We start from the raw sequence: 25,543 nt of genomic DNA, 5'->3' as shown, positions 1-25,543 counted from the left end.
AGCTGTGGGCCCTGTATGGTCTATGTCCCACCAAGATTCCAGGCAAGATGTGCCCATTGGTTAATAGTGATATGACCATTAAGAGTGTAGCCAGCTGCTTTCTGATTGGATTCCAGGCCCATTCTGCACAAGGGATTTCACACTTGGTCCAAAGCCTACTCTACTGCCATGCTGTACTGGGGAAGCCACAGCTGTTGTTTTGCTCACTGGCTATGATGCATCTGTTAAAGTGCCTTCTAAACACTTATAAGATGTCCATAGACCATGTCGCTCTCATCTCTCATCAGAGGAGCTTCTTCTTATGAAGGGAGCAGTAACTGCCGAGACTTGTAAGTCATCAGAGTACTGAAAATATAAGTGACTGTTGAGTGTTGGGCCTTAAGCGGGGCATCGGGGAAGAGGGGGAGAGGAGAGACTGTAAGCTGGAGTGGAGTGTTGTGGAACATTGCTAGCTGTAACATGGCCACTGGGTCAGCTGCTATGGTTGCCTAAAGGAGATCTGCAAAGACTGGGCCCATTAGGTTTCCATCACAGAGGGATTGGGTGGGGGTAGGGGGGTACTCTTGAGGACATGCTCCAACTCAAGACTTACAGGCAGTTAACAGTGGCAAAGAGAGGTGTTTCTATTTTCTTCAGTGGTGTAGGTCCATGAGTTGCCTATGATTCTGTGTGTAACTCTAATTAAACCCATGGCTTCCCAAGCTAGACTTGAGTAGGATCATTTGTCTGTCTGGGTAAATAGATGTTCTCTTGGTGGTGGTGGTGGTGGTGGTGGTGGTGATGGGGGGGGGGGGTCAAGGGGGAGCTTGCAAACATGGATCCAGCCACAAGGGGATACAGGCTGGTGAGGAACATTTCCAGCCACCGTTTGATGTGAAAACCAGCTCACACACAGTAACTTTGACATGCTGGGCACTTTCCTGAAGACTTAACACTCATGAAATCCATCCAGGCTTTATAATGGCCATGATGGCTGCAGCTAGGATCCACCTTTCAATCTGAGGAGGCCACAGGGAGGTGACAGTGCCTTGGTCGGAGAGGAGCAAACAGTAAAGCCAAGAACTGACAGGTCATACTCTGCGTAGCTGTGAGGTCTGGGCCATTCATGGAGATAACAGACATTTCTTTTGAGCAGGTGAGTTCTAACAGACCTCCCCAAAACACCTGCACAGCTGTGGCTTACGCCCAGCCCACGGGACAGCTGCTCTTGCTCTGATTGCTTTGGAAAGCTGAATCACCAGGTGCTGATTTCAATCTTGGAACACCTTTTAAAAAAAAGGCTCCCGGGAGGAGTCTAAATTGTCACAGCTCCCATCAGGCCTTTGATGTAGGCAAACTCTTCCACCCTTTTGCTGGACCAGGGATTAAAGCCAGTTTCCACACTACATAGAGATCTGACGTTATCCAGGTCAGAACAGGCATGTTTCCCTAGAGCCCCAGGGTCTGGAAACCACGGCTTCCTGTGCCAGCCTCTAGAGCTCCCTGCAGGAATGTGATGTCACTGAAAACAGGGCGATGTAAGGTGCTGCATGCCTGTCATCCCGGTGCCCAGGAGGCAGAAGGCAGGAGCCTCACCAGCTCAAGGCCAGATTAGACCACATAGTAATAACCAAGATTATATAAGAGAGTAAGTTGGGTGTGGTGGTGAGGCTAATACAAGCATGGGCAACGGCCTTGCCTGTGGGGACTTTTATAATATGGGCGTGCCCAGTAACTGTATGGGGCTTGTTCTTGCTCCAATGCTTGGCTTAGTGTGGGTGCTTAATTAGCTCTTGTCAGCCTAAGATTTAATGTTAGAGGTCTGTGGCAAACCCACACAATTCTGCCCGAGCCCTAATCGCGTGGGAGCGGGGAGCCAACACACAGCTTAATGGTCACGAGTGGCAGGCAGGCGGCCGCAGAGGACCAGTGACATGGGTCACCAGAGAGGCTTTCCTATCCCAGGGAACCATCCTCCTTACCCCGAGGGCTCATGCTGGCTGAGAAGGAACAGGAAAACTGTCTGTATTCAGCCGCCCCCGGGTCACCCTGTAGAAGAGTGACACAGCGCCATCAAAGACGAGACAGGACTCAGGGACAGTCAGGGGCCAGTAAAAACACAGTACTCACTTTTGAACGCTGTGCTACATTTTAAGGCAAATGTCACATGTACACAAAACATCAAGAGATGAACATGTTAGAAAAATAGCAAGGGGACATTTCAGATAGCTGCAGCGGAATCCTCATTACCTGGCTCCGTACACTCCTCTCAGAGCCCACACGCAGGGAGGCAGGGCACTGTCTGCTCTTTTGGCCTCCGAGTGGGAGATGCCACGCATGGCTCACAGAAGCATGTTCCTCCAGACCACAGCAGCGTTCTTTACTGGGGGCCCATGTCCAGCCATGGCTTGCACTGCGCAGCTCCAGTCCCTGCTTAGTAAAGGTCTTTAGAAATGGGAGCATCTGGATGCCAAAGATGTGAATTAACTATAGTTCAGTTCCCCTTTATCCAAACTCAAACTTGTTCGGAGATAAAACCGCACGCACGCACGCACGCACGCACGCACGCACGCACACGCACGCACACGCGCTTACATACACACACATGCGCGCGCAGGCACACGCACACATGCACGCACACACACACACTCCATTAAGTATATGTAAAAACACAGGAAATGATACACTGAAACTTAAAAAAAAAAAATCAAGTACTCATTCATAATCAAACAATGTAATCTGTTCCCCCTTTAAAAGCAGTGTTGGCAACAAGGTCTGCCACTCCCCCACTTAGTTCCTGCCACTCCTGGCCCCACAGGAGAGTGGAGTGGCTCAGCTGGTTTAAACGGCTGGGCCTCACCCTGGCTGCATGTTCTGTTCTTCATGGGGACCTTCCCCACCCCTTCACTCTGTCCCAAGTCTGTGGGTGTCCCGTGACACCCGAGGGAAAGCAAGCGAATGAGTGAGGTCAATGACTTAGGGGCTCAATCTCCCATTGTGCGTGGGGTTGGCAGAGACTGTCGGTTGAGCAGTAACAATGGAGTTGGGTACCATGAAATGTGGTAGGAGAGACTGGTTGGAGATGACCACAGCTCTTCAGAATGCGAGTTCTCAAGTGTGAGAAGAATAATCCAGAAGAGCAGCTTATACCACCAGGCGGCCTCCACGGAGGGAGCTGTCTCTCAGGCACGCTGGGCACTTAAGGGTATTGGATGCAAAACAGTAAATTTCCACAGATTTATACTTGGCCTCACCAGGTCCCAACGATGTAGGTAGGTAAGAGGCAGGTGACATGAGGCCTAGGACTTACCACAGGACACACACAACCGAGGCCTTTACTGTGGAAACCAAAGCCAGGGGGGCCTGGGAACAGAGCTTTCCCCTTGGTTAGTGCTTGGGTTTTTGGGGGGAGTTATATGATTTTGCTGCCCTGCAGCACTTTAGGGAGGACCTCGTCAAACTGGGTTAATAGACTGACCAACCACTATGGGTCAGCAATGCATGGCCCACACAACCCCTCCAAGAGGAGGTCGCCCTAGGGCCTGTTGCCAAATCAAAATGGAAATAGAGGGTAAGTGCTGGCAGAGGCCCAAGCCTCAGCCGGGGCAGGAAACTGCCTCAGGCCTAGGATAGGAACAATCCTGTCCTCTTCCCCTTGAGGGTGCTCTCCAGTCTTTCTCCAGACCTCAGAATTTATGGTTCACACAAACTGAGACCCCAGGCATGCCAGCTAACACTGGGACCTAATCTAACTGGTTCCTTAGAAACCACCCACCCAGGTGGGACCCAATTCTTTAACCCGAGTGCCAGCTCAGCAGATTCCAGCTCAGTTTAAGACTCTGGGAATTTCTTCAGTGTCTGCAGCTAATGCGACGATTCTGATAGACAGACTCTAAATCCCTCTGGTTTGCCTAGAAAGCACCCTCTGGTTTGCGGAGCCATCAGGGGCAGAGAAGAATATACCTGCATTTCCCCTAGCCTTTATCACCAGGCTTCCATGAACCTGGAAACCCCCCAGATCCAGCAGCTCAAGGGGGGTTTCCAAAAAGAATCAAGGTGTATCTGGCACCACTGAGACATGGATCAAGTGACCAGTCCTGTCCTGGGAGCCCCATGCCTGTGCTGTGAGGTCACCCTCATATTGGTGATTGGGCCAAAGCATTGCTTGGGAGACACAAATGTCTGTGAGGGCCATGGCCCATGCCAATGGGGCTGGCTACCAGGGTGGGTTGCTGGGACTAGCAGGCTGGCCCAAGACCCAGCCCATCACAGCACCGACTCCTTGGATTCAAGTTCCGGAGCAACGGCCACAGGGCCTGCCGGGTTCTGGTGTGTCACCAGAGGCGACGTCTCCTCCTCAGACTTGCAGTTGGGGATGGCTTCCACCTTCACTTCTTGCAGCTCCTGCGGCTCGCCTTTCTTCACTGCCCTCTCATTCAGGTGGTTGAGGATCCCGGCTCCAAGGGCGTCCCCTTCCACGTTCACCACAGTGGTGGTCCGGTCCCTGGTGGAAACAGGAGGGAGAAAGGACCGATGTTATACTCAGAGTTACCAGTAGAGGGCGCTGTCCCAAGCAGGCTGGTGGCCACAGGGGACGTTGATTTGTAGTGAGCCAAGTCCTGAGTGAATGTGTATTGCACGACATAGGAACGGCCATGCCAAGGACCCCATGGGAGTGAAAAAGCCAGGTGAGGCTCAAAAGGGAAGGCAAAGCCTTCTCCCAATCCTCGCGAGGATGCCGAGAGCGTGTGCAGACACTGTACAGCATAGCGCACACAGACACGCACGCACGCACTCACACACACAATTTATGGCCTTTAGACTGTGTTGTCTTACAGAGCCTGTTCCTTCTGAGATACGCCGGACATGGACCACAAACGCTGCATTCCTGACTGAGCTACACGCAGTAATGCTGCCTCCCTGATCAACACAACTTCCTGGGTGCTGCGGCTTCTCCATCCAAGAGCTCAGGCCAAGGGATCCCAGCCTTCCTGGGCCTGGGCGGACGCTTGTCCTTTCTCCAGTGTCAGTCCTTTCTCCTCATTGCCCCAGCAGCCAAGCTGGGAGCTGCTGCATGCTGTGATCCTGAGGGGCACACCACTAACAGACCGGCTCTAGACTGCTTTTCTTCGAGCAGCATTTACTCTTAGGAGATTTAAGACTCTCGTGGAGAAAATGTCGGAAAGAGAGAGGCTGAAGGGAGCAAACAAGTCACGTGTGCATATTCCACAGTCCTGGATGGGCCATCTTTCCACACACTTCTATTACACGTAACGGGCCTTGCTATAGAGAAGAGCACATGCATCTCGGGGAAGAGAGTTGCTTTTGTTGTCACTTGTTCTTCCCCTCAGTGTCACAGTACACTTGAACTTCAATCCTGCATGCCAGCAGCGTGTGCATCCCATAGCTGTGGGCAAGCAAGTCACAGAAAACAGCACCGGCTTTCCCACAGCCTACTTAGTTAGCCCAGGTTAGCTCAACATCTACCCCTGTCACTGGAGCTCAGAGAAAGTCCTGTAGCCATTTCGAAGACAGAAAAAACTGTGATCTTCTCCAAGGGCGCTGGAGGGCTGAAGCCATCTGAGAGTGACCTGTGTGACTGCAGGCCTCTGCTGGGCAGCCACAGGGGTACCAGTTCCCTTCCCAGCTGAACATCTCTGAGATACATCCTTCAGGAGGGAGGAGGAAGGGGGAGGAGGAGGAAGGAGGAGGGAGGAGGAGAAGGAAGAGGAGGAGGGAGGAGGAAGGGACAGGTGATCCCTGACATGGCTCTGGTTCTAACAGCTCAGGGATGGAGCTCCATCTCACGAAGTGTTTGGAGCACAGGAGTCTATTGGACATTTCACCCACTTCTGTGAAGAGCCCTCCGAACTCATCCCAGGTATTTTAGGTTGGAAAGATGACCATTTCCAAGGACTATCGCAGGCCGAGCTCTAGACATCTCCCAGCCTGTGTGACCAGCCCAGCAGGGCTGTCCTCCTCGAGCGTGTTCACTGAGCGCTGTCCCACGTGCCCCATGCGCTGTGCACTGTACACAATGGGACTCAGTCCTCACTGTGGCTACTGTGGCTTCTGCTTTGATTGCAGGAGGACATACGCAGAAGAGCCCAGGCTCAAGGCCGCGCTTTCTTCCCTGTTCCCTGCTGTCTCAACATCATTACCTATAGAACAGTATTGCTTAAACTCGCAAAACGGCATCACAAGGCTCAGGCCGTCAATCTCCAGACACTCTTGTGTCTGTAAGGAATCACAGGGACAGCAGCCTGGTCATCATGCCCTTACCTAACTTCCCCTGAGTCCAAGCACAGGGTGTTTGCTTGCTCTCCTTGCAGGGAGGCCATCCGTTGGATATTTGCAGGCCAGGGCCATCCACTGCTCTAATCACCTGCATGGCCCCTGACACCTATTGGACACTTGCAAGCAAGTCCTGCGAGGTCGGGTTTCACGCCGCTCTTGGATAGTCGTGGGCTTTTGCCTGCTATATTGATGACTTCTTACAGTGCAAAACCTGGTTTTGCCAGCTTATCTGTAGACTCCTTCCAAAGCAAGGATGGGTTTACGTTTTTCTCTGCATGTGCCAGGTCTAGTGGGGCATCGGGTTCCCAGGGGCCTCAACAGACTCTCCCCGGGGTCCTCGGCGTCAGCTACTTACACAATCCAGTCGACAGCCAGGATCAGAGAGAGGTTGTGTGTGGGCAGTCCGATGGCCTCCAGGATGATGGCGATGGTGAGGACCCCTCCCCCCGGCACGCCCGCTGCTCCGACGCTGGATGCCGTGGCAGTCACCCTGGGGGGACAGCAGAGCCAAGCCAGCCTTGAACACACGGTGTGGATGGGGCCCAGAGAGTTACACAGATTGCAGCCATGACTTATCATAAATAACAGCCGCTCTCTCTAGGAGCTCGAGGAGCGATACGCTCTGCGAGCACACCACCCAGACCCTCATCTCCTCCGGTCCTGTGTTCGCAAACTAAACCAACCACAGATCAAAAAATACTAAGAACTGTCACGACGGAACATCTATAGTTTCTTATTGCCTTAATGGTACCGTATAGCAATGGCTCACATAGCACTTACATATTAAGTACATAAGTAATCTAGAAATGACTTAAAATACAGAGGAAAAGATGTATAAATGCTATAAAAGACACTACTGATATGGTGTGAACCTGACGTGTCCCCCACAGGCTGTTTTTAACACTTGTTTCTGAGCTGGCAGTTGTGCTTTGAAGGCTGTGGCGTCTTTGGGAGATGGGGCTTGGCTGTGCTCACTAGGGATGGGCCTTGAAGCTCACACCAGGCCCCTGTCCGGACCTGTATCCTCAGCTTCCTGCCTATCCCCATGTAAACGAGACATTATCCTTTCTACCACAACAGACTAAAATCCCTCTAACAGGAGCCCCAGTAAGCCTGTCTTCTTTTAAGTTGTTTCTGGCAAATGTCTTGTCATAGCAATGCAAAAAAAAAAAAAAAAAACCAACTACCCGTTATCTGTTGGGGAAAGACAGTCCTCGAACCAATGCCCCCGTGACAGATAATTTGGATGATCAGTTTGATTGAATGGAGACATGCCTAGAGCCTTAGTGAAGCACACTTTTGGGTGTGTGTGGACATTTCCAAAGGGGGTCAGCTGGGGTGACCCTAATGTGGGGAGCACCATCCCATAGGCTAGAGTCCTAGACTGCATAAAAAAGGAAAAAGGAGAACGCGAGCTGAATGCTAGCACCCGTCCTTCCCTGCGCCCTGATCCATCGAGATGTGCGCAAACAGCTTCCCACGCACTCCCACGCCTTTCCCACAACTAAGGACTGTGCTCTCTCAAACTGTAAGACAAAAAAAAATAAAAATAAAAATAAAAATAAAAAAATCTTTCCTCCCTTAAATTGCTTTCTGTCAGGTATTCAGTTCCAGCAGCAAGAAAAGTAATACAGCGCCCACAGTAAGGTGATGAGAACTGATCACCTTACCTTTATAAAGGAGACACTGAGGAATGGGGAGATTGGTCTTTCAAAGGAAACCACACGTGCACATACATGCACACACACATGCATATACATGCTCACGCACACACATGTACACATACACACGCAGGCACACATGTGCACACCCATGCACGCATGCACATGCACGCACACACATACACATGTGCACATGCATATGCACACAACATGCACACATGTACATATGCATGCACACACACACACAAACATATGCACACGTACACATATGCACACGTGCACACACACACCACAGGCAGGTACTCACACACAAATCAAAGTTTTAAGCCAGACCTAAAAACACAGGAAAGAGTAACGGGCTCACAGAATGGTGAAAATCTGTCCCGCGTTCAGGTCCACGTTGTTGAGCTGGGCGATGAAGACTGCCGCCACACACTGGAAGATGGCGGCTCCATCCATGTTCACGGTGGCCCCAATGGGGAGAATAAACCTGCTGATCCTCTTGTCTACGCCATTGTTTTCCTCAATGCACTTCATCATAGATGGAAGGGTTGCCGAGCTAGAAACGGGCAAAGCAAGCGTGCATGGAAATAGTCCTCCCCAGGCAGGACACCGCTCACCCAAGAGCCTGGGACACAGCCTTGGGCAGCATCTGGGCAGGCTTCCGGCCTTCTTCCCTTGGACAGGAGGACAGCCGGCCTGCCTTCCATGTCCCCAGTGTAACTATCAATGTCACACATGACTTCTGGGATTCACCCAGGGCCACGTGCCTCCTCAGTATGAAATGTTCCTCCGAGGACCCCTGGGCACACCTGGCTCCATGCCCGGTGGGGCTCTGAGTAGCTGAGGGCGTTCCCAAACTCACTTACCTGGAACAGGTGGCAAAAGCTGTTGCAAACGGTGTGAGGAGGCCCAGGAGGAATCTGAACGGGTTTTTTCGTGTCAGAGCAAAATAGACAAGAGGCAGAACAACTCCCCCATGGATGACGTGGCCCAGGATCGATGCGAAGATGTATTTCCCGAGGCTGGTCACCAGGGTGACGATGTCCTTCATCTCCACAATCATACTCCCGATCAGGAACGTGACGCCAATAGGCACGTACCTGGGCGATCAGCACAGACCTCATCAGGGAGGGGCTGGGGGAGGGGCTGGGGAGAGGCTGGGGGAGGGCCCGGGGTGCTGGGGGAGGGGTGGGGGGAGGGGCTGGACGCTGGGGTGCTGGGGGAGGGGTCAGAGGAGGGGTTGAGCCTCCCAAAACAGGGACTTCAACTGGGCCACCTTCATCTCTCCGTAGAGTAAACAGAAAAGGATGGGGACGGCCTTTTTAAAAATTACTATTATTATTATGCTTAGGTAAACAGGTTGTTTGACTAAGAGAAATGAAGATTACCACTTTAGCCTTCTTTCCCTTTGGTATATACATACCTAGTGTCATTTAGTTTTTCTTTTTTTTTCTCTCCTCTCTTTCTTTCCCTTTCCCTCCTTTTAGACCAGGCTTTACTATTTAGTCCTGGCTAGTCTGGAGCTTGAACTCTTCCTGCCTCAGCCTCATGAGGCGTGGGTTTATAGGCATGCCTGGCTCTGCGTTGCTCCTAACTGATGGATACTACCAACTACATGGCAAAAAAGGCAACGGACTAAAAAATTAAAGGCCCCAAGACTATAAGCTTGACTTTTAGCATTTCTCAGGCTTGTCCTGAGAACTCAGAAACATAAGAATCCCACAGAACTGTGAGACAAAGTGCGTATAGCCCAGGGCCTCTGTGACGGCTCACATTCCCTGTGGTTTGGAAGACACGATCCCGTGGGAACAAGTTATTAACAGGGAGGTTCTGGGAACACTGCCAGAAGAGGCAGACTTTTTTTTTCCTTGTAAAAGGAGAAAAGGAATAAATTATAGAAACTGCAAAGAACAAAAGTCAGTTGCTATAAAAATTTGAAATAAAAAAAAAATTAATATCAGTTCAGTGACAGTTCTACAGTTGTTTCAATTTGCAAAATTTAACTGGTAGTTAACAATGCCTTCTAGTTCAGATTTCGAGGGGCACAGACGGGGAGAGTAGTGGTGTGGCGTCTCTCGCAGTAGTCCCTCCCTTGCCCCCGGCACTCTGGTGGACATGGCCAGTGTGACTGGCTTCTTGACGTTTCTTTCTACAGACATTCTAAGCAGTATCAGGGACTTTAAGTCTGAACTTCAAATAAGAATGCATCCCTGGGGTTGGAGATTTAGCTCAGTGGTAGAGCGCTTGCCTAGCAAGTGCAAGGCCCTGGGTTCAGTCCTCAGCTCTGAAAAGCAATGAATGCATCTCCTCTTGAGGGCTAGAACACTACTCTTCATCAAGCCAGGTCCTTCCTCAGACAAGCACCCCACCTCTCTGTGTACCTAGCTATGCAGAAATACATTTAAATCTGGATTTGTTTTACAGTCCACATTATACTTCTGAGATCTTTTCATATCCGCATTTAGAATTCTATCTTTTTTAAAAAAAAAAAAGTGTGATGGAATACACATCAAATTGAGCCTTTAGACTGCCTTTACATGTAGAGTTGGTCGTCACTAAGTACATTTGAATTGTTGGGCAAGCATTACCACCATACAGCCCAGGAGTGTCCACCATTCCACAGCAAAGCTCTGTGCTTGGTTAACAGTAGCTACCAGGCTCTGGGAACTACTGCTGCAGGCACACAGGCAGGGTGTACGTATTTGTCATTCTGTGACTTGTTTCAGTCGCCTAGCAGGTTTAAGATTCCTCCATGTTAAAAAAAAAAAAAAAAAAAAAGATTCCTCCATGTTGTAGTATATATCAGAATTTCTTTTTCTTTCTTTCTTTTTTTTTTTTTGGTTTTTGGTTTTCTTATTTTTGGAGACAAGGCTTCTCTGTGGTGCCTAGGCTGTACTGGACTTACTTTGTAGCCCAGACTGGCATCAAACTACAGAGATCTGCCTGCCTCTGCCTCCCCAAGTGCTGGGATTACAGGGGTGCTCCACCATGCCCAGCTCAGAATATTACTTTTTTTTTTTAAATAAGGCTGAATGACACTCCATTTCCTATATTCCACATTTGTTTATCTACCTGCCTACTACTGGTAGACATTTGGGTTGTTTCTACCTTCACCACACAATTTACGTTGTGGATTTGAGACAGTTCCAGCTGGTCTGGAACTCCGTGACCCACTTACCTCTACCTCCCAGGGGGCAGGATTACAACGTGTGTAGCTTCGCGACCATGTATTTAGTATTTCCTCAGAATAGAAGAGCCTTGCTTCCTTCCCTGGTTCTCACCTTTAGAAACATGCCTGTCTGTGCCCACATGCCTGTGTTCTCTTGGTCATGACATCAAGTGGGGGCTCTGCTGATTTGGAGGTGTGCACATTTTTTTGTTTGTTTGTTTGTTTTGTTTTTCAAGACAGGGTTTCTCCATGTGGCTTTGGCTGTCCTGGACTCACTCGGTTTCTCCATGTGACTTTGGCTGTCCTGGACTCACTCGGTTTCTCCATGTGACTTTGGCTGTCCTGGACTCACTCGCTTTGTAGACCAGGCTGGCCTCGAACTCACATCGATCTGCCGGCCCCTGCCTCCCGAGTGCTGGGATTATTCACAATATATACCTGACATACACCTATTTGTAAAGACTTAGGAGAGAAAAAGAACAAACTGCACACCGGGCATGGGGCCAGGTGCCCCGCAGGGTAACCTAGAGTACTGTAACCTTCCCTAGATGCCAGGGGGACACGAGAGGATGAGAGATGGTCGAGACACTCACCACATAATCCACGACACCAGCACCATCGTCGCCTCATTGAAGGAGCTGAAGAACCGGATGAGCTCTTCCCCTTCAGAACCTAGCTTCTTTAGAGCCACTCCTAACACCAGGGCAAAAAGGACCAGTCCCAAGATGTTCATCCCTTCAACATCGATGACAACGGGGATCTGCAGGTCAGAAGTGACAGAGTGACACAAGTTCAACACAGATGGTGTGGCTGGAGAGCGGATCTGCTCAGTGTCTAACACCCTGTGCAGAATAACCAAATGCTCATATATATATATATTTCATATATATATATTTCATATATTTTTTTAAACCTTCAGTGAGTTAAAAAAAAAAAAGGAGCAGAAAACAATGGGAGATAGAGTTGGAGAATACACAGTAAAATTTTACCTATTAACCAGGAGTGAAGGCTCATGCCTGTAATCATAGCACTCAGGAGATTTGAAAGGAGGAACACTGAGGTTTTGAGGCTAGCCTGGGCTATGAAGTAAGAAACTGCCTCAAAAAACCAAACCAAACCAAAACAAACCAAAACAAAACAGAAACTTGGCTGTTAAAGTTCCTTCAGAGACTCAAGGACTGTAACGGCCATCTCTCACATGATCTCTCACATGTCAACACACCCTTTGCTGTTTGGCTCTTATGTTGACCTCCTAGCTCACAAGTCTCACGAGATCTTCAGGATTCATGTGGGCTTTCCCCCAAGGATCTTTGTTCAACCACTGACTGAGCATAACCCTTCGGAGGTGGTTCATGCCTTTTCTCCCAGCACTCAGGGAGGCAGAAGTAGGTGGATCCCTGTGAGTTCAAGGCCAGCCTGGTCTACAAAGTGAATCCAGGTCAGCCAAGGCTACTCAGTATACCCTGTCTTGAAAAACAACTCCCCCCACCAACCCCCAAAATGTATAGACATAACAGAGCCTTTTGTGTCTCTAACAATGCTGAATTCCACTCCCAAAAGCATGGAGCAAACAAGCACCCCATCCTGTCAAAACATCATAGCCTGGCTTGATAGTGCTGGGACTTAGTACTTAGGAGGTCCAAGGCCACTGAGACCCTATCTCAAAAGCAAGCAAGCAAGTAAGTAAGCAAGCAAGCAAACAGGGGCTGCAGAGATGACCCATTGGTTAAGCAGCTCTTACAGAGGACTGGGGTTCAGTTCCCAGCACCTATAAGAGGCAGCTCACAACTGTGAGTAATGCCATCTCCAGGGGATGTAATACTCTCCTCTGGCCGCTCAGATGGCTATACTCAGGCACAAACCCCACACCAGACACATACATACACATAATAGCTAAAAATAAAATAACTCTAAAAAAAACAACAAGAAGAAACACCTCCGGAAAGTGACGTGTAGGAAATGTGCACATGGTATAAACCCCAGAGCAGTCCCAGATCTGGGGTTAAGTAAGTGCCTTCCCCGAGCCCCAAGTTCTTCTTGTGCCAGACAAGAATTAGACTAAATAGCTGCCAGCTGCTGTTTTTACAATCACATTTCTATGTTACATGCATGGCTGTGCATGTACACACTTGGCATATTACTTGTGTGTTTGCGCCTGCGCGCGCGCGCACACACACACACACACACACACACACAGAGGTCAAAGGACAGTGTATAGGAGTCACTTCTCTCCTTCCCAGTGGGTCCCACAGATTATACCTGCTCATCAAAACCTAGCAGGAAGAGACTTAAGCTGCTGGGTCATTTCACCAGTTCCTCACCTATTTTGTTTTTGTTGGTTTTGGTTTGAGGTAGTAGGACTCTCAGCAGACACAACTTCATCACGTTTATAGCGACGGGACTTCACTGCGTTGCGCTGGCTGGCCTGTAGCTGCGTTCAGGCGAGCCTCCTCATGGAGCAAGCACTACAGGTGCATGCCACAACACTCAGCTTTACTCTGGCTTTATTATTAGTTAATTTTACTTTTGAGTCAGAATCTTCCTGTATAGCCCAGGCTATCCTGGAACTCACGGTGATTCTCCTGCCTCAGCCTCGTAAGTGCTGGGATTACAACCATGCCTTATCAGTACCAGATCTCAATGTTTTTAAATCCAATTTTATTAATTCCAAGTACATACAAATATGAAAAACCTTTGTTGTATCTTCTATCATTGTCTATTTGTATGGTAAAATAGGTTTTGGGTTATTATGTTATTTTCATTTCTCCCTTATATTAGCTTTTGGGAGGTTTTGTTTGTTTGTTTGTTTGTTTGTTTGTTTGTTTGAGACAGGGTTTCTCTGTGTAGCCTTGGCTGTTCTGGACTCACTTTGTAGACCAGGCTGGCCTCGAACTCACAGAGATCCGCCTGCCTCTGCCTCCCGAGTGCTGGGATTAAAGGTGTGCGCCACCATGCCCAGCTTTTTCAGGCTTTTTTAAAAGTTCTGTGTGTATGGGCACGCTAAGTCATATTCCCATTGAGTTTTAGGTAGAGGGGGTGTTATGAAACAGCTTACAGACCTCTGACTCCTGCGCTCCACACCCTGGCATTTGGCCGTGATGTAAGAAACAAACCTAACCTGGAGGTTCAACTATTCAGACCCCGATTTTCAAGCAATTTCCCAGCGAGTAAGAGACACATCATGGATGCCCTTCACTAAGGAAACTGGTTTGCTTCGCGCACATTTTCATAAACGGTCTTCTGAAGAGCCTCACCTTCTCGTAGGTCACGTTTCCCGAGCTGGTGTTATGGGTCACCACTGTGTAATTGGTTGAAGACTGAGAAAGAGCAAGAAAACCATTGTTAGTGAGCAGGTATAAGGCCCCGCCCAGTGGCACTGAGGGCACGGCGAGGCCCCGGTCTACTGCTGCTGCTACGTATGCAAGTGTGCTGCGCAGGCTTCCCTTGGCTGGCCCGATACCGACCTCTGAAACCTGCATAAAACTTACATTAACACCAAGGCCCTTCAAAAGGCTGTTGGGCTAGTTAGGAACCCAAGGAAGCAAAGAATTTCCATCCGTTCTTTGGGCAATAGGTCAAAGAAGATGTACACAGTTTCCTGTTGATGTGCCAATGGCTACGTTTCATATTGTTTCAAGGAGTTTGACACAAATCCCAGCAAGCCAAGGTGCACTATTTATTATGCTACACTGTGTTCTAGAATGGCTTGAGGGTGGCTGCGCTTTGGCGTCTATTTCTAATCTGGCTTGAGCTGCCACCTCTTGAGGAACAGACACGAGGCAAAGCAGTGTTGCGGGCCACATCTCCCAGGTGTCTGACTAGACACACACCTTTGCATGGTGTGTATGGCATCTTTGTCCCTGTTACCGAGTGAACTCCGCTGGAGCCCACGTCCTCACCCTAGCTACCGAGGTCACGTGGCCACAGAACTGCCAGGTGTCCAGACCCAAGTGCTTGCTTATGTTTTATGAGCTTGCTTTCTCCCAACTTTGTCAGTGCCTCAGAGAGGCAGATGTACTCGGCTGTCCCTCGACTGGTGTGACCAACCCCACCCATCCCTTCTGTGACAAACGCCCGAAGTTCTATGTATCTATTTTTTCTCTACCTCACATTATATATACAAGTCACTCACATTTTTTTTTCCTTTGCAACATGTACATACTTTACAACCAGAACAAAAGTATTACTCCTGAAAAAATCTATAATGCTTAGGACAGTCTCCAAATAATGGTTTGAAGGCGTTTCTAAGACAATGTGAAAGGACCTTGGAGTCCCCCTTTCTACATTTTAGAGTTTTGTTGTTGTAATTTTATTCTAAGTATCCATCTATAAAAAAACCAACCCTGGTGTTACTAAGTTTTGTTAGTAACAAGATCCCTCTGGATCGTTCTGGGATATTCGTGAAGAGGCCCCCTTCATCTTCGTTGTGGAGGACTCCCCCACCCCCATCCCTCTTTTTCCTTCTATTAACAAAGCCCTGGGTTTCAAAGGGAAGCCCCTCTGTCCCGCCATGGCCTCATCCCTTGACTCTAACATGTACCGCCCATCTTCTGGCTCATGATCTCCCTCTCACTTCATAGGCGGGATTATGACTTCAGAGCCATTGCTCATAATGAGTCTTGCTCCTGAAGGGCTTTGGGGATAGCCTACACCAGGATCCCTCCCTCCCTCACTTTACCAAGCTCTGGGGCATTAATCTATACAGCTCCCCATCTGAGCTCCCTATATTTGAAAAAAGCATCAAACCTTACCGTGGTGAACGCTGCAACCACAAGATTGGAAGGAAACAGGTTTCTGTTGGGGAAAACAAAAAAGCATTTTGTCATGGTTGGATAACCATAGTAAGCAAGAGTTCTGTCCTTGAGGTACACACCAGCTCATCCTTTAAAATCTGTAGTGTCTCATATAGCCAAGGCCTCCTTGAAACTCACAATGAGGCAGAGGTAATGTTGAACTATGGATCTTCTATGTACCCCAGCTGTTTTTGTTTTTTGTTTTTTTAAGATTTTTATTGTGTGTGTGTGTGTGTGTTTGTGTGTGTGTGCGCGCGCATATATGTGTATAGGCATCCATGGAGTGCCACCAAGGGTGCTGGATCCTGCAGAGCTGCGGTGACAATTGAGCAATCTGGTATGGGCACTGAGAACTTCGAGATAGTCCCCTTCAAAAGAGTAGAAGCACTCCTAACTGCTGAGCCTTCTTCTCCAGCCTCAGGAATTTTTAGTTACTTAATTAATTAATTTATTTTTTTTTGAGACAAGGTTTCTCTGTGTAGCCTTGGCTGTCCTAGACATGCTTTGTAGACCAGGCTGGCCTGAAACTCACAACGATCCACCTGCCTCTGCCTCCCGAGTGCTGGGATTAAAGGCGTGTTTCCTTAGTTTTGAAGCAAGGTCTTACTATATAGTGAAGGCTGACTTTAAACCCTCCACAGCTCCCCGCAAGTGCTGGAATTATAAGTGTGCATCTGTGAAAAACAATACATTCACCTCCCTCCATTGTCCCTACCCCATAGCCATGTGACTAGGTCTGGCATCTCCTTCTGTTTGCCAGTCTCCCCTGGAGCAGAGAGCCGGTGCCAACCTTCCCTGCCTCTACCCACACCTTGCCAATTCTCAGTTCACAGACCCAGTTGGCCAGAGAGCTCTCTTTCTGTGAGGACAGGCGAGCCAGGGGAACTGCCAAGTTAGAAAACGTCCACCTCTGTCCAACTAGCTTTATGTCAACTTGATACAAGCTAGACTCAACATGTGTGGGAGTCAAACAACCCTTTCACAGAGAGCCGCCTAAGACCATCAGAAAGCACAGATATTTATATTATGGTTCAAAACAGCGGCAAAATTACAGTTATGAAGTAGCAATGAAAATAATTTCATGGTTGGAGGGGGTCACCACAAGAGGAACTCTATTAAAAGGGTCGCAGCTTTAGGAAGGTTGCAAACCACTGTTTAGAGTCATCTGAAAGGAAGGAACCTCAGTTGAGAAAATGCCTCCTTAAGATCCAGCTGACGGGCATCTTCTTAATCCTCTTAATCTTGATGAGGAAGGGCCCAGCCCATTGTAGATGGTGCTAAACCTGGGCTGGTGGTCCAGGAACTCCTCCGTGGCCTCTACGTTATTTCCTGCCCCTCGATCCCTGTCCTGATCATCTTCCATGATGAACAGTGATTTGAAGTGTGAGCCAAGTAGCCCCTTTTCCTCCCCATGTTGTTTTGGTCATGGTGTCTCACTGCAGCAATAGAAACCCCAACTAGGGTAACCTTCCCACAGGGAATAATTTGCCCTGCAAATGCTTGGGATCCTTCAGGGTCAGCTGCTTCCCCAGGTGGGTGTGAGCATCCTTCCACTCACAGCGTAGGAATGGACTCTCTCACAAGGAGCACAACCCTTGGTCAAATCCTTTTCTGTCCTACCTAATCTCTTAATCATGAGCCCTAACCCTCTACCGTCTCATCCAGAATGGATCCTAACGCAGAGTTTGAAGACCATCGATAAGATTCAACAAAAGCAAAGGGACATAGACAGTACTACACGCAAAACAATGCCTGACCCCCCCCCAAAAAAAAGTAAAGGTCAAAAGAAAGTGGTGTGCTTTGGCAGTCCATGATAAAGTTAAAACACATTCACCATGATTCAGCACTTCTACGCCTAGAAATCCGCCCAAGAGAATCGTAAATATGTATTTGCAGGAGGATCTGTACGCATGACAGCCTTATTCACAAAGGCCCTAAGGACCGTGCCCATCACAGATGAACGAGCAGGCTGTGATAAATCACTACAGTGGTGCACCAGTTGGCAATAAAAAGAACCAACTGATAAACACAACAGCACAGAGCATCTCAATAGCACTGAGCTGAGCAAAGGAAGCCAAAGGAAATACATACTGAATGATGCACTGATAGGGCACTCTAGAAAATCAAACTGATGGTTTAAAAAAAAAAAAGTCGTCGATTGTGGTGGGGCATGCCTTTAATCCCAGCACTCAGGAGGCAGAGGCAGGAGAATCGCTGTGAGTTTGAGGCCAGCCTGGTCTACAGAGTGAGTCCAGGACAGCCAAGGCTACACAGAGAAACCCTGTCTCAAAAAAAAAAAAAAAAAAAAAAAAAAGAGTTGGCTGTCTAAGACCCAGGTGAAGGGTGGAAAACACTGAGAACAGACACTGTGAGGACACTTCATTCGGGGTGTTCATTTTGGTGGTCGTCACGTGAGTTATTCATGTATCAAAATTCACTAAATTGTGTGCTTACCTTTCACTACATAGAAACCATACCTTAAACCTGCTTATACACTTAAAGAAGAAAAGAAGGAAAGAAGGAAGGAGCCTGTAATCCTCGTACTTGAGAGACGGTGTAGGAGGGTCAGGAGATCATCCTGGGCTACATTGGGCCCCACCTTAAACAAACTCAGAAACACCCACCGATCACTACCAAGAAGGCTCCACAGTGAAAGAATATGCACACTCAACAGGACGGCCAAACTTAGCTTACAGCACAGATCTCAAGCCCCAGGGAGGTGTTCGCTTCCTCACAGCTGTGTTTAATGGAAAATTGAGAGAACAACTTGGAGCCAGGGATTATTTACCTAGGTTTCTGGAGGGTCAGTGTGTCACAGCAGAGAGCAGCTCACGTCACAACAGACAGGGACCAGCGGAAGAGGTCCAGAGTGGGGGCAAGACGCAACTCCTGAGAACACTCTGTGCGTTGCTCTCCCTCCCCCAGGCAGGCTCTCCCACGGTCCCAGCATCCCCTAACGGTCCATTCAGATTCTGAGCTCATCAAAAAATGGACTCAAAAATTTATTTCAACCATTCCTTACGTCAGAAGCCTCAGGACCCAAAAACTCATCTACGGAAATGCCTTTACAGCCACACTTAGGAGCACGCCTCAGTCCAACTTACTTCTTTCAGTCAGTGCCCTAGGTGTTACATACGGGGGTGGGGGGGCCTGGAGGGCTCCCTCTGGCTGGCTCCCAGGGCTCGCGGAGGTGGGGGGTTTGGAGCATAATTCTCCCTGTCTCCTTTGATTTTTCCAACACAGATCGATGCTTCTCTCGGCCTGAGCACCCGGCCCCCCAGCAACAGCTGCTTGCCAGGCGTGCAGTTCGGTTCCTTCAAAGCTTTGTCTGTAGGCATTTCCCCAACTGCTCACATCCGCACGGTGCCTTAGTGGGCTTCCAACAGAGGACGCTGGGCTGGAAAAGCGATTTTACACCTTCCCGAGGCTCAGAGTCATGAAACGGATCTGCCTTCCTTTGTGGTCTACCTGGACCAGCCCCATCCAAAAGAATTGTTTGTACGTGCATTGCCCGGTGGTCACTGTGGCTACTGAGCACTTTCAGGGACCGGCAAGAATAGCTTTGCAAGCTGGGACTCCGCTCGCTTCGGGCTATGCACGCTTTCGCCTTCTAATAATGCGCCTGACAACCGAGGCCCGTTCCCTGCATATCTGTGTACACACACTCCTCAGAACAATGCACCCAGGAATCTGTTAGCAACCTAAGTCCTTCTCCCACCTGCATGGAGCTCCATCACATTCCTCTACAAACAATGGATTAAGTTTCTCCTCCCCCTAATGATCATCAAACACAAACAGGTTCTAGTCAAATGTATTCTCAACATATCCTGTAACAGGGCAAGAGGACCAGTCTCTCTGGAACTAGCTTGTGTGCACAGCAATAAAACTGTGTCCTCTGCATGACCTTTTAGGGAAAAACTTCTTACCATCTTATACCTGTGCGTAACCGGGAATGCATAGGATTAAAACTAGATACATTATAGAAAAGAACGTGGCAGTGAAGGAAGGTTTACGTAGCGTTGTTCGCCATAGCCCCACGGCCATCCATCATTGTCAACCAAACGACTGTCGGTTAACAGAACCACCCATGTGATCTTAGTCATCCACTGCTCTTTCTTTTATTTACTAGTGTATTTTACATGCATGGGTGTTTTGTCTGCATACCACGTGTGTACCTGGTGCCTAAAGAGGCCAGAAAAGAGAGCGTTGGGATCCCCTGAACCTGGAGTTAGGGATGGCTGGAGGTTACCATCTGGGCGCCGGGAACCGGACTTGGGTACTCTTCGAGAGTTTAGTTTGTGCTCTGAACAGCTGAGCTATCTTTTCAGTGGCCCCCCCCCCACACACACACACACTTCTATTGAATTGTACCACCAACGGATTACTCAAACAGTAACTAGGGGCCTTGTATAACCTGCCATGTGGCCACCTCTCATTCTTGACGGCATACTTTATTTCTGATTGGTACCATCACTTAGCTTTTGAATAAGGTTTCCTTGCTACTTTGCAAACCAGTATTAAGCCTTTATTTTAATTCCTCAAATAAGAGGCCAATAACCTGGGAATGCCTAGACTACACATTGAAAACCATCTAACAGTACAAACGAGGAAATGCAGGTTTTACTTACTTTTAAGTAAGTACTTTTATTGTTGTTCTATTTTGAGACAGGGTCTCCTGTATCCTAGGCTAGCCTCCGGCTATGTAGCCAAGGATAGCCTATACCTTTTGCTCCTCCCAAGTGCAAGGGTCACAGGCAGGTGCTACTGTAACCACTCCATGCAGTGCTGGGGTCAAGCCCAGGGCTCTGTGCGTTCTAGGCAAGCTCTCCACTAACGGAGCTATACTCCCAGACCCTAATTTTATTTAAATAGCTACACCTGACTGGTGTATATCTCCACTGAGCACTACACATGCTGTTCTGAGACCCAGAACCTGAAATCCCCATCTCTAGACATCCTAATCTCCCTAAGTACGGGTGTTTCTTGTTTCTTTGAGATACAGTCTCACGCAGCCGATCCCCCTGCCTCCGCCTTCCAAGGGCGGAGCTGTGTTGTGTGTTTCTAACCCTGGGACTATCCACCTTACCCAGCTTTCTCTTTTGTAGCTCTTACCCGAGTTACAGAGCAGCATTTATGCATTAGACCAAAGTGTCTCACACTTGAGTTGGCCACAAAAATCAAATTTCTTGGCTTCATTAGCATTTTAGAATCGACCATGCACTAGCCGGGCGGTGGTGGCCCACGCCTTTAATCCCAGCACTCGGGAGGCAGAGGCAGACAGATCACTGGGAGTTCGAGGCCAGCCTGGTCTACAAAGCGAGTCCAGGACAGGTAAGGCTACAGAAACAAACAAACAAACAAAAAACGCACACAAAAAAAACAAAGAAACAAAAAACCAAAAAAAAAAAAAAAAAAAAAGAAGAAGAAGCGACCATGTATTACACATAAGGACATAAGGTACTGTTGTTGTAATTTGCTGTGATTTTTGTGTGCCGGCCTGGGGAGTGTATGGATGTAGATGCCACAGAATAAAAAATATCTCTCACTATGGAAACAGAAAAATGCTGAGTGCACTACTCAATCCAGTGATTCAGTCACTCAGACCAAACTTGGACAGAGTGAACGGGGCCAGCCTTCACAGTATAGTGATATGTCACGGGGATACGTGACTTAAGCAGGAAAACAGGTGTGAGGCTTATCTGGACTGGCAAATGGAGGGCTTGTCTGGGCTGCTCAGAGGCACAGCCCAGCGTGAAAAACTTCAAACCATTTCTTCTGTACACATCGGGGGCTGTTTGTCCTTCTGATGTCTTGTCACGAGTGGTACGCATTTCCCCGTTCTATGTACGGATATAAAGTACTGCGCTTCTGCTCTTTTTTTTTTTTTTTTTCCTGGTTGCTTCAGAAGTATTTCCTTTTATTTAAGTTCAAAAATTCTTTACTAAGTCTGTAGTAACTTCAAAGACTTCAGAACAGGATAAGGCATAGCATGTATACCTGCTAAGTATTTGTTCGCCCTGTGTTTATTGTCTCAGAGCTACTTAACAAAGACTTTTCCTTTCAGATCTTGGTACCCCCTGTAAGGATGGAAGCTGAGGAAGGACTGGGAACGGCAGACTTGCACAGCTGATGCTGTTGATAACTCTGTGTGTGTGTATGTGTGTGTGTGTGTGTGTGTGTAGTTTCAAGCCTGAGGCCAGCCTGAGCTATATAGTGAGTTCTAGGGTGGCCAGGGACAGAGTGTAAAATCTTGTCTTAAAATAATAACAACAACAACAAAACAAAACAAACAAAAAGCAGAAAAGACCTAGAGACTCCACTAGGTCCAGGAAGCATTTCCAGGTGGCTAGGGGCTGTTTCCTGTCATAAGCAGATGCAGGCCTACTTCCCTTCACTACATGCCTCATCCAAATGCCTGGCTGGAGGGAGCGAGCACTGACCTGGCTTATGGTCGTTCCGTTCTTAGCTCCTCTTTTGCCTGCAGCGGACATTTCTCCGACAGTGGCATAATACCATTACTATACACGTTGTTTTGGGGAATGGGCAAGACCAACAGCCTTGAACTGTGGGGCCAAAGACCCATTGTTCTCCTAAAGCCCCCACCCTCACGAGGGTCAAACTCGAGGCCTTACGCATGCCAGATGAGCACTCTACCATTAAACCATAAACTCTGCCCCTGGTTAAGAGTTCACTAGTAGCCCAGGCTGGTCTCAAAGAGGAGATGCACTAGCCTCCACCTCCTAAGGGTCCTAAACACTCTCATCCCTAATCTTTGTCCTGGTTTCCTGGTTTGGGACCAGGACTGTACCACTTGCCCTGACCTTATCCAGGAGCCACTTGAGCAAGCGCTGCTAGGCGGTAGAAGCATTAGAAAACACCATTCCATGCTGGTAGGCCAGGGGCAGTTCCTCTGTGCAGATGTGACAGGTGTGGCCCTAGTCACTGTTCCACCTACACTGACCCTTAGGCCACAACACTGGGTCACCATTCACTTTGAAAGAAGGTGTGGATTGAGCTCGGGGTCTAAAACCACAGCCCCAAGTCTGTAAGCAGTAAGTCCTTTCTCAGTCGGATGGCAATGAAGTGGTTTTCACTCCTTCAGCCCCCAACTTCCGGTCAGTTCTTTTGTTATTGTTGTTTTGTTTTGTTTTTTGAGACTGGGCTTCTCTGTGTAACCCTGGCTGTCCTGAACTCAATTTGTAGACCAGGCTGCCCTCAAACTCAGAGATCCCCACCTGCCTCTGCCTCCCGAGTGCTGGGACTAAGGGCGTGCGCCACCACCGCGTGGTCCAGTTCCTTTAACAGAGATGAAAGATCAATGTTACTCCTCCCTGTGCAAAAAAAAAAAAAAAGGATCCGGAAGCCCCATAATCACCTTCTGTCCCTGAGAGGAGCTGACCTGAATCAACAAGCCAAAGGTGCCACAATCCCATCAAAGCCCTCGTAGGCCACCCCCACTTGCTCTGTTCGAAGGAACTTTCTGGTCCGTCTCAGATTTTAATTTTCCTTCCAATACCATGTCTCAGGGATTTGGTTTTGGTTTAGATGAATACTCTTTTTCTTAAGTGGCGGCAGACAGTTGTCACATTTTCCAAATGAAGAAATGGAAAGAGGAACATGACAAGTCACTGGCCCCAGAGTTTCCTAGTTTTCTCCTCCTCAGCAACGAGGAGCTTTGCCCACCTGCTCAAGATAAAACATACTGCTGAGGCTCCCAAAGCTGGAAGGACAGCCAGCTGGACTCCTCACTCAGACAAACGTGGTTAGATTAGTAAACGCCTGCAGGCTGCTGTTTCCCCCATCTGTGAACTTTGGATTAGTGTAAAAAACAGAGAGATGAAGCTTTGAAAACTACTCCGTATCACCGCAGGGGATGAAAGACAATCCCCTCCCAAGTGAAAAACAAAAAACAAAACAAACCAACCAACCAAACAAGCAAAGATAGTTAAGAGCTGTCTCTCAACCCTCTGGAACTCACACCTTTCGGTAAAGAAACAATGCTAGGCAGTGGTCCTGACTAAGACTGTCTGCAACCTGTCTCCAGCCCGAGGAACAGCCATGTATATGGCCAACGAGCGTCACGTAACTAACTCCAGGTTTATTATACTTGGACACATCCATAATTCTGCAGAAAACTGCCAACTTCCTTCACAGTTCGAAGGCTGAATCAGAGACTCAGACTGCAAGCTGGATGGCTCCACAGGCAAAAATCATTCAATGTCCTAGATGCCTTGGGGTTAATGTAGGAAAAAAGTGAAGGTCTTCCTGTCATGGTGGGTACAATTTTTTAAAAAGTGAGAGCAGCCCACGTGTAAAACGTAAAGCAGACTCTTATAACCCCCACCTAACGGAAAACCGGTTCCAGCCAAAAGCTGTGGCCTCCAATCTTTAAAGGTGAGGCCAGCATGCAGCCCAGAGGTAATTTTGATATTTAGTGTCAAAAGCCAACAGTAACTGAATTAACTCTCAGTAATATGAGTGCACGTGGCGTCTCCCACCATGCCCTTTGGCGGGGTGGGGAGCGTTACCTGAGTAAATCGAGGAAAGAGTCCACCGTCTCTTTGGAGACCGGAGGAGACCCCGAATCATCCAGCCCCAGGCTGCTGGACTGGAGAGTCTGCGCGCCTACCCCTGGCTTGATGATGAACGCCAAAGCAACCGCGAGCGCAGAGGCGCTCAGCGTGGTGAGGCCGAAGTAGGCGACCGCGATGCCGCCCAGACGCCCGAGGGAGCTGGCGTCCAGGGAGGCGGCTCCGGACACCAGGCTGCAAACCACCAGCGGTACGATGATCATGCGCAGCATGCGGAGCAGCATCTCGCCGGGGAAGGCTAGGTAGGTGATCTGCGTGCGGGTGAGCTGCAGCTCCCGCAGCGCCACGCCCATGCCGGCGCCCACCAACACCCCCGACACGGTGAACAGCACCAGCGCGTTGCGCCGAAAAAAGCTAGCGCAGCGCTGCGCTTTGCCAGCCGCCGTCTCGGGCGCGCTGGCCCGGGCTGCAGGCTCTGCCTGAGTGCCGTCGAGGTAGCCGTTGGTCTCGCTGCTCTTCTCCATGTCGCTTGCCCGCCGCTCCAAGCTGCAGCACACAAGGAACTTGGACTTGGAGGAAAGACCGGTTCCAATGAATGGATCAGGCGGAGACGGTGGCCTGAGCCACCTGCCGCTCCGGAGCTCAGCGGGTTCCTACAGGAACAGTTTCCAGAAAGATGAGAAGAGACGTAGGCGGCGGGCTGGAGCCGAAGCAGAGCCGACCGCGCCGCGCCCAGCCTTCCTTTCAAAGCCGCTGCTGGCTGGAGATGATGCAACCCAGGAGGCGCGCTTGAGGCCGCAGCTTAGGAAGGAGGGATGGGACGAAGCTCTCTCCGCCCTGTTGCCCCGCCCCCTATATTACGACCAATTAGAGCCCTGAAGATCCATGTCCCAACCCCACGACTTTCCCAGGCCCCGCCCTCCCTGAGGCTCAGCAAAGGGAGTGTGAGACTGGCAGGCGGGGCTCTCCCGAGACCGCGGGGCGTGCGGCGGTGGGCCAATCCTGTCGCCTGGTCACTTTCCACCCTCGCTAACGGAAGCGGCTCCCAGTGCAAGCAGAGGGACCTCTCCGTGCTACACACCGACCTCGGCGTGAGAGGGAGGAGAGCGT

The 25,543-nt window shown here is 49.2% G+C and overlaps 1 protein-coding gene across 1 annotated transcript; it reads right to left on the bottom strand.

The window, feature by feature from the left end:
- Positions 1-4,019: 4,019 nt before the first annotated feature.
- Positions 4,020-25,187, bottom strand: Slc1a4 (solute carrier family 1 member 4). The gene is made up of 8 exons (XM_051165348.1): positions 24,431-25,187; positions 15,861-15,903; positions 14,364-14,426; positions 11,703-11,869; positions 8,807-9,040; positions 8,302-8,496; positions 6,632-6,766; positions 4,020-4,483 (listed from the first exon to the last, which is right to left on the bottom strand). The coding sequence occupies exons 1-8, from the start codon at positions 24,955-24,957 to the stop codon at positions 4,246-4,248; spliced, it is 1,602 nt and encodes a 533-aa protein (XP_051021305.1). The 5' UTR covers positions 24,958-25,187; the 3' UTR covers positions 4,020-4,245.
- Between the last annotated feature and the right edge of the window lie 356 nt (positions 25,188-25,543).

Source organism: Acomys russatus, chromosome 22 (assembly GCF_903995435.1).
Source record: "Acomys russatus chromosome 22, mAcoRus1.1, whole genome shotgun sequence".
Classification (NCBI taxonomy): domain Eukaryota; kingdom Metazoa; phylum Chordata; class Mammalia; order Rodentia; family Muridae; genus Acomys; species Acomys russatus.
Note: the sequence above shows the minus strand (reverse complement) of the source record. Positions and strands in the feature narration are given on the sequence as shown.

Coding starts and splice junctions, on each gene's coding strand:
- Slc1a4 (XM_051165348.1), bottom strand. CDS start 24,957: ATGGAGAAGAGCAGCGAGACCAACGGCTACCTCGACGGCACTCAGGCA. Junction 8,497..8,806: donor GCTTTTGCCACCTGTTCCAG/GTAAGTGAGTTT, acceptor GCCCGTTTCTAG/CTCGGCAACCCTTCCATCTA. Junction 6,767..8,301: donor GGACAGATTTTCACCATTCT/GTGAGCCCGTTA, acceptor CTGTCCCCCCAG/GGTGACTGCCACGGCATCCA.